This window comes from Molothrus aeneus, chromosome 19 (genome assembly GCF_037042795.1).
Source record: "Molothrus aeneus isolate 106 chromosome 19, BPBGC_Maene_1.0, whole genome shotgun sequence".
Lineage (NCBI taxonomy): Eukaryota > Metazoa > Chordata > Aves > Passeriformes > Icteridae > Molothrus > Molothrus aeneus.
The window spans coordinates 10,008,680-10,022,626 of NC_089664.1; the positions used below are offsets into that span (position 1 = coordinate 10,008,680).

The 13,947-nt window shown below is 49.0% G+C and overlaps 3 protein-coding genes across 4 annotated transcripts in view; 1 reads left to right on the top strand and 2 right to left on the bottom strand.

Moving 5' to 3' along the window:
• Nucleotides 1–1,113: 1,113 nt before the first annotated feature.
• On the bottom strand, nucleotides 1,114–4,286 carry ZBTB6 (zinc finger and BTB domain containing 6). Its single transcript, XM_066562759.1, has one exon. The coding sequence runs from the start codon at nucleotides 4,161–4,163 to the stop codon at nucleotides 2,856–2,858; it is 1,308 nt and encodes a 435-aa protein (XP_066418856.1). The 5' UTR covers nucleotides 4,164–4,286; the 3' UTR covers nucleotides 1,114–2,855.
• Nucleotides 4,287–4,422: 136 nt separating this feature from the next.
• On the bottom strand, nucleotides 4,423–11,824 carry ZBTB26 (zinc finger and BTB domain containing 26). The gene is made up of 2 exons (XM_066563089.1): nucleotides 11,752–11,824; nucleotides 4,423–9,891 (listed from the first exon to the last, which is right to left on the bottom strand). Exon 2 carries the CDS (start codon nucleotides 9,879–9,881, stop codon nucleotides 8,565–8,567), a length of 1,317 nt encoding a protein of 438 aa, XP_066419186.1. The 5' UTR covers nucleotides 9,882–9,891; nucleotides 11,752–11,824; the 3' UTR covers nucleotides 4,423–8,564.
• A 294-nt stretch (nucleotides 11,825–12,118) lies between these two features.
• The window catches only part of RABGAP1 (RAB GTPase activating protein 1), a 60,848-nt gene continuing 59,019 nt past the window's right edge, over nucleotides 12,119–13,947 (top strand). Inside the window, exon 1 of one of the 2 annotated variants that reach the window (XM_066563207.1) lies at nucleotides 12,119–12,192. The gene's annotated coding sequence lies outside the window, so the exon portion shown is untranslated. The remainder of the gene's footprint in view (nucleotides 12,193–13,947) is intronic. The other variant, XM_066563208.1, reaches the window with a different exon arrangement.

The window sequence follows — 13,947 nt, forward strand, 5'->3', positions numbered from 1 at the left end:
GCCGGGCTCAGCCCGACGCCGCTCCCGCCCGGCTCCCGCAGCGCCGGGAGGCAGAGGAAGGGCCGGGGTGGGTGATGGGGGTGGGGGGGAGGGGGTGGGGGGGGGAGCGGGCGGGGCCCCGGCGGGTCAGCGCGTCCCCCGCGGCGGCCGCCCCCGCGCAGCTCGGTCCGACCCGTGCGGTGCGGTCCGTACCTGCTGGGCGGGGGCGGCGGCCGGAGCGCGGTCGGGCGGTGCCGGCCTCACGCGCCATGGGGCGGGCGCGCGGCCCGGCGGAGGCAGCGGCGGGAGCCCCGGCGGCGCCGCCTCATCGCGCTGACAGCGGCACCGCCGCCACGCCCCGCGACGCCGCTCTCGCGAGACCCGCGCGCCGCCCGCCGCACGTGACCGCGCGGAGGGCGGGAGGGAGTTACCATAGAGACGGCCGTGCAGATGCGCCCGCCGCACGGGCCCCGCCGCCAGGGGCAAGCGGAGGTCATAGAGACGGCGTGACAGAGCGGCGGCCGGCGCCGCCAGCGCTCCCTGGTGGCGCACCCCGGGTAGAGCCGCCTCAGCCGTTCCTCGGTGCGCAACGTTCGCCTCTGGCGTCGATTATTTATTGTCCTTTTAAAATTTAATCGGTAACTTTCGCCGCTAGCGTCGATTATTAATTGTCGTTCTAAATTGCAATTGATGACTTTATTATTGCTGGCGCTGAGGAGGAAGAGGGGATTGGAGGCGCCCTCCGGCCCAGGTCGGTTGTCCCCGAGCCGCCTCAGGCCGGCGGGGCCCGCGGAGCTGTGGGGAGCGCTGGCGCTGCAGCCCCAGCACGGCAGCCCCCGGAGCCACACCCGGGAGCTGCAACTGCTTCTCCGGTCACGCAGAGATAACACAGCCTTAGCCAAGGTCACGGCGGTGCAGAGCTGTGACTCCTGAGGGGGAAGAATTCATGGCGCAAGTGGGTCAGACAGACCCCTCTGAAGGACAGAAAAACGCGTTACTAAATGACCGCCACTGGAACACCGTGTTTTGTTTACTACATCTTGTTTACTCAACACAGCAAGCCAAAATACTAACTTAAGGTATGCACAGAATTATTAACTGTGAAAAATCGAGATGTATTTCTGACACAACGCCTTGTTTGCATTTCATTTATTGTGTTATGACAAGACATGGTTACATGTAGGGACAGGGGAGAGGAAACTCCTCTAACGTGAACATGTGCACAAGACCAGGGTTTGTCCACAAAGCTTACTGAGACACTGCAGCCACTGAACAGAACATGCTGGTGGCCTGTCACACAACACACCTCCCTCTCATGTTTACATGCACGACCGAAATAACTCGGAACCTGCTCCCACAGAAGATACACTTCAAAAGATCAGTCTGTTTCCCCTTTGGCACACAGGGAAGTGCTCATGAGGGAAATACCCACGCATATACCTGACCATGCCTGTAACAAGCAGTAACAGGAAAGTGCACGGTAGACATTGTACACACCCAAGCCCTCACGTAGCTGATCAATAAAACCCCAAACAGGCTGGTGCACTCACAGACACAGGGAAGGAAAGTGAACTGACATTAAAAACTATTGTCTTAGATTTTAGAGCCAGACAGATTCTGAAGCATTTGGGCCAGACTTCTGGACTCTGAACAAGAACTTGGAACAGCACTTCTGAAACTTGAAGGAAAGCATGGTACAGAGAGGAGTAAGAACTACTGCTTTTTGCTAGTTTTAAGTACCATTATCTCATATTAACAACTGAAATAACTCTTTATTTATATTACATTAAGTGGAAGAAACATGTACCAGCCAAAGACACAGACTGCATCACAGGGCGCTCGATGCTCATCATGAAACTAAAATGACCTTTGAGAGAGCACAAACACACTTCTGCAAACACACATCATTACTGTGTTACTGTGTCACAGAGTCAGGGTATGAGACCTCTATGGCTAAGCCATTTCTAGTCAGACAGAAATGCCTGTTTTGCAAAATTAGCATTGAAACTATGATTACCCAACAGCACACAGCTGAATTTCACACAAGTGCATATAGCTAAGATCTGTAAAAAAATGAAGGCAGATGTTATGATGCAACAAACAGGACTAAACTTATCAAATACAGGTGCAAAACACTTGTATGACAGAAAAAACCCCCACTATTGGAAGAAAGAAGTTTATAAAAATTCAGAACTTGATAAAACTAAAAGCAAGTCCTTTTCATGGGACTGTCCAGTTACAAATAAACTGCAAGGCAATGCTGTTTGTTTCTTTCTCTTTTACAAATTCTCTATTTGCAAGAGACAAATTGAAAGGTTCCTTGATTAGTTTTTCTTTGTTGTGTGTCCTTAAACGTCACAGACTTGAGTATGAAAACACACCTTCTTTCTGGAAGATCTACCAAAGTTTGGGCAAGGAAGGAGATGATTTCACCATGAATGATCCAGGAACTGGATGGGAACAACTGACTCGCTGAATAAACACAAACTCCCCCTTCCCTCAGCTGTTCTCACCAACACCATGGCTCAGGCTTCAGCTTATTGCAGTATCAGTAATAGTCTGTAAGTCAGCAGGGCCTGCCCTTGAAACAAGGAATATAAAACATCATTGGGGGACCAGGATATGCTCAGTATAATTGAAGAGAAGTAATTTCCCGTATTTTGCAGTTAACTTTCAACTAGGAAACACCTTTTTTCACTGACAGCAATAGCAACCTTAAGGGATCAGGCAGGTTTCCTGCTCCAAGGCCTGTCTTGGATCACCAGCCACCTGTTTGTGCTTCTCTCCTTTAGAAGGGGATCTGGAACTGGAATTGCATCTAGAATTTCACTAGCCAGGAGCTTTTTGTGGAGTCTGACTCCACAATTGCCCAGCTATCAATCATAGTCTATTTTAACTTTTGTAATAGCGTTCAGGTTTGGCTTTTCGCTGCTGCTCCTCCCATGAACAGAAGTCAAATGCTTTTTAAGAGCAGACTTGTGTTTGAAGTCCATGTCGCAGCAGTGGCACTTGTAGGGCCTGTCCCCGCTGTGGATGTTGAGGTGATCCTGCAGCGTGCTCTTGGCCGTGAAGGTCTTCAAGCACACCATGCACTGGAAGGGCCGGATCCCCATGTGCCCCCGGATGTGCCTGTTGAGATTCTTTTTCTGTGTAAATGTTTTGCCACACTGCAAGCACAGGAAGAGTTTGTGCATTTTCAGATGTCTGAGATAGTTCTCGAGGTGCAGAAAGCCCCTGGGACACTTTGGACACTGGTGCCGCCATGAGCTGCCAGAATCCTCCAGGCTCTGGAACCCATTTGCCCCACTAGAAGTTCCTTCTGGATTGTCACCAACAAAAGCCTGAAAGTGATTTCCTGGCATTTCTGTATTCCTGCTTTCAACTGTAGAGTTTATCAAGGAGTGCTGGGTTTCTGGAAAATATAGATTTGTTTTAGAGGAAGTGCAAGGCTGAGGAAAATGATCATTCTCTACATTTGCCACACCCATAGAATCCATTCTGAAGATACAGATTTCATCATCCTTATAGCCGATTTCCACTGTTGATATTTCTGGGGATTTCGTGTCCTTCCTTTCCGACACCAAGCTCTGCGCTGCAGGGTGTGGGTCATCCCCATCCCCATCCCCATCCCCATCTCCATCCTCCTGTTTCACGGGGTATTCTTCGTTCTCTGGACTGTCTTCAGAGATCTCGATTATTTCACAATCTTTATCTAAAACCTCATCCCCGCTCCTTAGTTCAGCATCCGAGGAGTGGCACCCCTCAGCAGCCTGGGTACCGCTTTCCATGGAAGCGTCGATCTCCAAGTACTTGGACAAAGCCTCGGTGCACTTCTCCACAATATGAACCATCTGCAGGTAACTCGCGGCCGTCAGGTACTTCAGCAGCTCCTTCCTCTTGACTTCCAGAGCGCCCGTGTAGCAGGACAGCAGCAGCTTCCTGCCCACCTCGGCGCTCTGCAGGATGGTGATCCGCACCTGCCTGGACTGGTTGAGCAGGAACTGATCCCGCATGAAGGTGGAGCAGGCGGCGAAGATCACCTTGTGCCCCTGGAACTCGGTGTCGTTGATGTAGATGGACACGTCGCAGAAGAGGTTCTGCTGCCGCAGGAGGTTCATCTTTTGCAGCACGGCATCGCCCTGCTGCTCGAACTGGAAGTGCAGCACCTCCGAGTCCGCCGCCATGGCGGGACCCGCGGGCACCGCCGGAGCGCCTGGCCGGGCTCAGCCACCCCCGCCTCGGGCAGGACCCGCTGTCCCGGGGCTCCCGGGCCGCCCGCCGCCGGCCGCGATCCCGCTCCGCCCCGCTCCCGGCCGCTCGCCGCTGCCGGTGCCGCTCCGCCGCCGGTGCCGCAGCGCCCCGGAACAGCTTCCCCGCCCGCCCCTTCCGCCCGCCCGCCCCCGGTGCGCCGTGACCGCGGTGGAAATGAGAGGCGGCGGCAGACAGAGTTAGCAGCACGTTTATTAGAAGACTTGGCACTGCTACAGCGGCTGCCGCTGGGGAAAACCGCACCGGCACCGGGGCGCGCCTCGCCCGCCGTTCGGTAGAGGTAGCGACGTGTCCGCCCCCGTAAGGCATCCCGGGGAGCGGCTGCCGGGGCTCCTCCTCGCCATCAGCCGGGACGCGCCCGGGGAACGGCGAACCGCCGGCCCGAACGCCGCCGGGACGAGCTGCTGGCTTCTTCACGGCCCCGGGACATCGCCCGGCAGCCGCCGACCCGCCTGCTTTGGTTATCAAACGTAGTGTAAGACTTTTGCCCAGTCAGTGAAGAGGTAGCTAATGCTCAGTCCATCGATTATACAATCTCAAAGGAAAGGCGTCCGTCCTGCCTTCTCACCCCTTACCAAGTCGGGAGGCACCACTATGTCCCCCTCTTTGTTTATAAAAATTAACATTTAACGCGACTTTAGAGTTCTCTCAACAGTTTCAGTTTGTATCACATTTTGATTCCCCCTCCTCACTTTTATTCTTCCCAGTGACTCCAAAACCATAATCAGCCCCACACAATTAATTTCTACGTTATTTCAACAAAAGTTCAGCGGCAGCTAAGTTTTGCCAAAAAAACTAGGGGAGAGAAAGACTGACACTTCAAATTCATCAGTTACTAACTTGCAAAACATGTCTTCTAAAAGAAAAATAAATTAAGGAAAGACTCATCCCTGATCTATGCAGGAGGCTGTGCAGTTGCAGCACGTGCTGCAGGAACACATGCTACACAAGCTACCATCACTCAGAGAAGTGGTGAGCCCAAACCTCTGGCAAACCTAAATTCTAAAAATTCCTTCTTCTATATAATATAAATAAATAAAATGCCAACTTAAAAAAAATTCCTAATATACTGAGGAGCTATTAAAATACTTTTGTAATAGACTTCAGTTATTTTTAGGATATGCAGGAAGTTGTACAGCACATTAAGTTGTGAGACTATCCACTTACCAGCAAATGGTATTCTACACAGTAACACACAGATTATGATAACTGCCATAGTCCTCATCTGAATATGCAGCATCAGTAGCAACAACCAACAGATCTAATCTTTCACTACTCGGGACATTGCAATGAAGACAACATTTTACATACATGGACAATTAAGTTCATCTTATTCTATAATTGAGCTGCCTCTGCATATTCCATTTATCATAATTCTCACTCCATCTTAATCTGTAATTCAGAGAAGCAGCATTAGCCAGATTTTGCTTTTCTATTACCTCTTCTATACTCTTCACTTTTCTTTCCATACAGGGGCAAATTCTAGATGAACTCTACCACCAGTGCACTTTGCACTGGCGTATTGCCCTCAGAGCTCCAGTGTTTCTGGAGTCACACAGCCATCTCCTGCATAAATCTTTTGGTCTGCACCCTTTTGCCAGGCCAAAAGCAGACATTAGTAGAAGTCACTTTTCAACCAACAGATGTGTCCATTTTCAGTGAAGAAAGTCTTCTGCATTTCTGCTTTTTTCTATTTATTTATGCTGTGCTCTTGCCAAACACCACAGCAGCCTTTAATTGAGCAGCCCAGCAGTCTTGGCCTTCTCAGCCATCCAAATCACCACAGCAGGTGGACTGAACACCTGTACATCTTGACCAAATGATTTCTTTTGTTTCTTAGGAAACTCCTTGTCTCTTCATATCAGCTTCAAGTCACCCACAGCTACTTCAACAAGCTGTATTCTCCTTACAGTAACATTACAGCTTCATAATTTCACAAAAACCAAAACTTTTCAGATAGACAAAACTTCCAATACTATCCATTTTGCTGCCACGTTTTCTAGCATTTGTGCAGTTGAATTCCTTTCTGTGGCAGAAGACCATTTTCTTTTTTGTGTCCATATTCATATTGCCTTGGATTGTTCACTAGTACCTTACAGCACGTTGACCTGGCTCTGCAAGCTCTTGTTCTCCATGTCTGTCTTCATTTTGACATAGCACTATAACTTATTTCCATTTAGTGAATAATAGATTATCAAAATGTTTGGACAATACAGAAGATTTTGCCTGAAGACAGAGTGCAAGTGTCAGATGCAACTGTCACAGTCAAATTTAGTTTAAAACAACTCCGAAAAGTGGGTGGCTTCAAGAGGAAAACAGTTCTTCCCATGCAAACCTATCTTCTACCCCAGCAACCTGAACAATAATTTAAAAAGTCTCAAATAGTTAGACTTTAGGCCTAAATATATTTGCTACAACTTGAAAGATGAATGCCCTGATGTAATTTCCTTTGCTTACTTCATAGCTGTCCATGTAAGAGTTCGTGTAACAGTCAAGTGCAGAAGTTCAAGAACTCAATTGCAAAAACTGATTCACAGAATCACCTTCTTTTTCTACTTCAAAGTATGTGGATTTCTGAAAATGTTCTGCAACATTAACATGTTTTAACGTCCATCAGTGTAATATCTGTGTAAGGAAATCCTGACTTCTACACACACAGAACTGAAGAGCAAGACCAACTTCTGATAATGACATACACAACACTTTTTGCTCTACACACCTTTGGTCATACCTGTTTACATTTTTAACCATACAATAGCAGCCTTTCACCCCCACCCCTCACTCAAACACACCAACAGTACTATGTTTAGGTAGGAAGCATAATCTCAGCCTCACGGCAAACCTTGTGGAAAAGAGCTGCACTGGAAGAAATCCTTATTCCAAACACAAACAGCAGTTCTCTGCCGAGGATCAGCCATTTGATTATAAGTCTATGCTACACTTCAGTACTAACAGTGCTGTTCTACTGGGAATGGTGTGCCTCAGATAAATTAAGCTTCTTTCAGCCTGCCTGGGATGCAGGTAATTCCACAGCACTTCTGAGAAGCAGTGTGGTGCAATCCCAGGATCCCAATTAACATGCCATTCCCGCTACATTGGATGTTTAAGGCGGTATACAAGAGGTATTGCTGAGTACAGTCAATAGCTGATATATTAACCTATAGAAATTGTGCTACCTATACCTCATCCTAGGATCTGTAAAACACTAATGGTCACTTCAAAAAAGTTCAAGAAATCAAAAAAAATTATGTTAAGTTCTTATAGCAGGTATTTTTGTTTAAAGTTAAGTGACACGTGGCCCTTATTAGACATCAAGGAGAGACATACAAGAATTAAGGAAGGAAAAAAGCAAAAAAAATATCGTGGAGTTGTTACACATTGCAGCTTTAAAAAGATTCTTTTCACAGTGTCAAAAAGCAGTGTTTCTCCACTCCAGCTTTGCTCTAAACCCAACAGCTGTTGTGGTTTGTGATGCAAAACTTATGGAAGGTGGAGGATAACTTTTAGCTTTGAAGTGTTTAGCTTGTCTCAGTACATGCACTGGCGAGTGCCCTTTAAAAATCCCAGGTATGCCAGCATAAGAACAGGTCACATTTGCACTCCAGGCACCAGCCTCTCACATTCCAGAGCTGCCATTTATCCTCAGTTTGAACAGCTCTATGCAATGATCAGCTAACCCTGCCAAATCATTTAGGGTTTCATCTTTTCATAATGCATGTTGAGGTTAAAAACCCTGAGAGTTTTTAAGAGAGCATTGATTGGCAGCAGAAGTTTCTTGAAATAGGTTTAGAAAGGGCAAAAAAGTGACACAAAAATACTTCATTTCAACTGCAGGAGTCTAGGGGTAAGATCAGAGAAAGGTATTTTTAAGAGGTAAGTTTAAATTTGAGTATATGGAGTGTTTTCAGTTATCCAGTGCCTTTAAAAAAAAATATTGGGTTATCTCACACACTTGTCCTCTTTGCTCTCCTCCATCTGCCCAGCCACAGAGAGGCCTCTAACTGCACAGCAGATGGTTTACTTGCAGCCCACAGCAACAGTCTTTCAAAAGGTGTTAGTCTTGAGTCTCCTAATCAGAGAGAAATGAAACGATTAACCCCTTAATCCACAGTAGAGACATAGACAGAAACCTGAAGGAGGATTGCTATTCACAGAAAATATCAAGTAAGACTAAGAGCGATGGCTGAAGACCTGCCATGTTTTTGCAATCCAACCATCTGTAGCCTTTCAGGGCACACCACTAGATTAGGGAAGAAGCCAAACCAACGGCTGGCTCCTCTCAGTCACGATCCCTACACAGGGCGAGTTTTAATTGCTTAATTGACGCAGGTACTATCGTTTCTTAAACCGAGCACGGCCTGAGGCAGCTTCCCTGCATCCAGTACCTGGCTGGCATCAGCCTGCTGACAGACCTTACTGTCTGTAGCAGCGCTACACGTGAATGAATCGAAGTCCACCGTTATGTCTTGCACGTTTCTTTCATTAGCATTGTCAAAGCTGTTTTTACCGTGCAGCTGTTTGAGGTGTTTCCTCAGAACGGGCTTATGCGCAAAGACCATGTCACAGTAGTTACACTTGTGGGGCTTGTCCCCACTGTGCAGGTTGAGGTGGTCCTGTAAGGAACATTTCTGAGAGAACGTTTTCCCACAGATCTTACATTGGAATGGTTTGATGCCCGCGTGCACTCTCATGTGCCGGTGGAGATTGCCCTTCTGAGTGAACGTCTTGCCACAGAGCAGACACATAAATAGTTTATGCATCTTTAAGTGGTTAGCATAGTTTTCCAGATGCCGAAATACTCTTGTACACTTTGGACACTGATGGTGCCACTGGAGGCCTTTGTCTATCCCTCGGTTATTAGGCCCAAACATATCTTTAGAGGCCAGGATGATGTTATCGCTGCCGGCGTACGAAAGGGCATAGTTGTGGAGGTGGTTTTGCTCTATTTCACTTGCTCTGTTCTCAACAGTGGAGTTGATAAGAAAGTGTTGAGGCTCTGAGGAATGCAGTGCAGTTTGTTCAGAAGAAATAAACTGATTCTGATCCTTCTTATTCCTAACTTCTGTTACCTCCCCAATGGACTCCACCTTGATGATCTGGATATCACTATCCTCCATGTCCATGCTGTCTTCTGAAGGCTGAATACAAGGCGAGTCCTGCTGCAGAGAGTCATCGTCTCCCTGATGCTCCTTCAGCTCAGAAGAGTCGCTTTGCTGTTCGCACTCTTTGCTCTCCAGCGGCTGCTTGGGTTTGATGAACTTCCACAGGGCCTGAGTGCACCGTTCCACGATGTGGCTCATCTGCAGAAAGCTCGCAGCTGTCAGGTAGTTCACCAGCTCCATTTCAGGGAACTCCAGAGTGCCACTGTAGCAAGAGAGAAGCAGCTGCCTCCCCACTTCTGAACTCTGCAGGATGGAGATTTTTACATCTCTGGAGTCGTTCAGTAAGAACTGATCTCTTAAAAAAGGAGAGCCAGCAGCAAAGACAATTTTATGCCCGTGAACTTCAACATCATCAATATGGACCACGACATCACAAAACTTGTTTTCTTCCCTCAGTTTGTTCATTTTCTGTAACATTGAATCTCCATAGTTGTCAAACTTGAAATGAAGAATATCTGATCTTTCTGACATTTTGGCACACCTAAGGAAAAGCAGCAGAGAAAAAAACAAACAATGAGTACTTTTTGTTTTCTAAAAGGTTGGTTAGAAAGATTTAAAGTAAAAATATAAAGTGGGTGTTTATCAGCCATTATGTTTTTTATCCTAGGTACACACTGAAGTCCATTACAAGTAAGAAAAAATTCAAGTTTACATCTCACATTACAATAACTTTTACCTTTTTTTAATGTAATGAAGCCTGAATATTAAGTGGAGGTGCTATGACAAAAATTCTCCTGAAGCAATGTCCTAAAGAGTTAGGATGTAAAGGGAAACTGTATTTTTGGGTTTTGCAGCACTGGGTTTAACATATTAGATTGTCTTTCGAGTTCTCCTGCAGGATTTGGTTTGTTGTGTGTTGTTTTGGCTTTTCCTAAGATTACAGAAAAAAACCTTCACAATGGCCTCCACTAGGCTCCCTGTTTTAATACCTGGGGAATAAAGGAAGCCTTGTGCCTAGTCCTGTTCTTTGGAAGATCACTTCTCTAAGAAGTTTGTTCTTGTTTTGATAGGACTTGGAATGAAGAACAGCAGATCTTCCATAAACCAAATACCATTCTTTTGTCTTTCAACAGTTACTTAACAATTTATAAAACTACACTGATTCTGGATGCAATACTGCTCACACAATCCTGCCAAAGCACTAGGATTGCAGGAAGTGAAGAAATAACAGGAGACTAAATGATGCAAGATTTGGTTAGATAAAATTACAAACCAAAGCAAAACTTACACCTCCCAACTATTACAAACACCACATAAAGCTCGAAAGGAAGCTTTGAAGTTTATAGATAAAAGCAGATACTGCTCTCTTGGGGCATGAAGTGTCAGCTGAGTGTACACACAAGAATGGCATTATGCCCACACAAGACAACTATTCAAAGAATATTTTTGGAAGCATCTGTCAATAATCAGGGCTTTTTCAGTTTGCAGCTCATACAGCATTTGGAGACACGACCTCCCCATTGATCACACCCATCAAACATATCTTCCAGTGTATGACATGCAAAAATTAGGGGAGGATTCCAGAAGACTTCAAAAACCAGGAACCAGGGAAAGTTTGTAAGCAGGGGGGGCATCGTTCTTCGCTACAACCAGTTCTGCTGAACCTGCAGAACCCAGTCTCTCAGTCACCTTCAGCACTGCCCGACTGACCCCATTCCTAGTGCTGAAAGTTTAATTTTAAGAGACAACAGCCTTTGGCAAATATAAACGACAGGAACAGATCATCCTGATAGATCTTCAGTGAATTTTACGCATTATCAAACTGGTTTTTTTTTGTGTTTTCTCTGGACAGTGATGAGGGAAGTCCAGTCGTGGGTCTGTTTTTTCCACCTTGGAAATTCATACAATACGAGTGCAGCTAAAGCACCCACGGTAAAGTTATACTGTGCTGTTAACCCCAGCTATGCCAGCCATTCAGTCCGTCTCTGGCAGACTGCAAGAGCCACAGCGTGAGAAACTGTATATCGCAAAGTTGTGACTTGCCTTAGCACACGTTCAGTTTCAACTACTACTGATCTCCAAGAGAAAAGAGCATTAAATGAATCCCAAACCCGTTATCTCGGGAGGGTGGCAGCCCAAGGCAAGCTCCCGTGGGGCGTGCAGGGCTCCCCGTTGGAAGCAGCACGTGCTTCCTCGGCCTTTACCGACCGCGGATCGCTCCGGCTCCCCGCATCTACTTCCCAGGGTCCGGGAAAAGAATATTCCAGCCCAGCTCAGCCGGGAGCCCGCGCAGCATCCCGTAACAATGTGAACGCGATGCCCTTTGCGAGAGCGGGGCAAGCCGCTGTCCGCGCCAGGCCCGGCCCCGCGGGAGGAACGGAGGGAGGGAAGGGGCAGGTACCTGTAGCGTCGGGCCGCGTCCCCGCGCTGGCACCCGCGGCCGCTCCTGCCTCCAGCTATGGACCTAGAGAGGGGAGGAGACCCGCCGTGAGCCGCCGCCCCAGCGCCGGGCCGGGCCCGGCCGCCCGCCGCGCCCCCCGGGCGGCCCCGCGCCCCGCCGCGCCCCCGGCCGGGCCGGGCCGCCCTCCGAGCGCGGCCTGCGGGGGCAGCGGGAGCCGCGGGCCGCTCCGCGCCGCGCTCCGGGGCCGCCGCCCGCGCCCCGCCGGCCCGCCGGGACCTACAGGCGCCACCGCAGCCCAGCACCGCGACTCGGAACCGCATTGTCCGCCCGCCGGAAGAGCCGCGCCCGGAAGGACCGGCGGGGCCGCCCCTCCGCCCGGTCACGTGGGGCGGCGGCGGCCCAGGCCCGGCACCGGGAGCGGCGGCAGCGGCGGCGGCCGGGGTAGGTGCGGTTCGCGCTGTCCGCCCCGTCCCCGCTGCGCTCCCGCGGCGCTGCCCCGCCGCCGCTCCCTCCCGGTGTGCGGGAGCTGGGGGCCGTCCTGCGCTCCGCTGCCGCCGGGTCCCTCCCTCGCCCCCGGGGCCGTGTCTCCCACCTGGCGCGGTTCCTCCCCGTCCCTTCTCCCCGCAAGGGCCGCGGCCTCGGGGGCAGCGGGGCCGTGAGACCGCCCCGGGTCCCGCAGGGCCGGGCCGAGTCCTGGGGCAGGCGGGGGCGCCGGGCCCGGCCCGTCCTCCCCAGCTGCGGGCGTTGGGGACAGGGACCACCCGCCTCGGAGCGCGTCCCGGGGCCACCGGCGCCCCCCCGCCTCCCATCCCGGGCGGCGCGGGACTGACACCGAGGGACCAGCCGGGCTCCGCTTTCCCTCCCCGTGTCGCGGGGTGTCGGTTGTTGCCTGTCGCTTCCAGGTGGATCCTAAAATGTGGCATTTCGTTGCATGCAGGCATCTTTATTTGGTTCATGTACCATAACTTCTGTGTTTTTTGCGGGTTTTATCCTTCTTGTTGTCAAGGAAGTGTTTCTTTCAGTTAATATGTCCCCTGTAGATAATTTTTAAGGACTGGTTGTGTCAGTTAGGAGTGAAAATTAAGTATAAACAGATTGTGGGAAGTTGGTTTAAAAACACTTATCAGCAAAAATTAAGTGGAAATCGAATTGTTAGAAGTAAAGTTGATGGTTTATCTCTGTGTAGATTTGCCTGATCGTTTTCAGGGAGAGAAGGAGAAGTAGAAAAAGTATTCAGGAGAGGTTTGGAGAGAAGGAAAAAATCACGTGAGAGGTTTGCAGAGGAAAAAGATTGTGTTTATTTCTTGAATACAGGCTGGAGAACAGGTAGGGCATAGAGGTATGGCTTGATCTGCGTTTCAGATTTTGTTTTACTTACAGGTTCTGTTAAAGCCCAACTCGACAGGATTTCTGAGACTTTTGGCTACTTAGAAAACATGTTATTACAGGAGCTGCCCACTGCTGTTTGACTTGCAGAAATACTGTATTCTTTTTAAAGGCCTCTACTTAAAAGGTCAAGGACCTGAGCAAACTTATTTTTGTGTACACAGTAAACAAATTAACCAGTGGAGCTTGGCATAGGGGTTTCCTTCCAATTTCCAGCCCTAAGTGCAGGCAGTGATTAGTAGCACACACCAAATGTAACTCCATTTTTCTTGGTTCTTCCACAGCGTAGTTTTAAAGCGCTCTGGTTGTCTGGTGAGCGTAGCTCCCTGTCAGTGTTTGAATCCTAATGAGAGCGGCTCCAGCAGTACATGGAGCATCATCCCCAGAGTTTGTTTAGCTGCTGGCTGCACTGGCTTCCTCCCAGCCTCCAGCCCGAGTGTCCTGGCTGCACAGCTCTGAGATGGGGCTGGTGCTGGGGGAGCGTCAGCTGCGGCGCGTGGATGAACCAGCTGCTCGCAGTTCATTCATTCCAGCAGCATTCCTGTGCTGGGCTGGCTAAGGCTGTGTCAGCATTTCTTTTAAAAACTGCAGTTTCCCAGGACGGGCTGCTTGTTTCTGGGATGGGGAATTTACTGATTACAAGAGCCTAAAATTAGGGTTTTGTTCTCTGGCAGATAGTTCAAATTCGGATTGAAAGCAAAATCATGTTGGCAATAGCTATCAACCTGCTAAAGATTGTTAACAGAGATTGCATTAGCTTAACTCTTGTGTTTTATCTGATGCCTGGTTTTGCATACAGTGTCTAGTGAT

What these genes read in the sequence shown, in the direction of transcription:
- ZBTB6 (XM_066562759.1), bottom strand. Translation starts at nt 4,163, where the DNA reads ATGGCGGCGGACTCGGAGGTGCTGCACTTCCAGTTCGAGCAGCAGGGC.
- ZBTB26 (XM_066563089.1), bottom strand. Translation starts at nt 9,881, where the DNA reads ATGTCAGAAAGATCAGATATTCTTCATTTCAAGTTTGACAACTATGGA.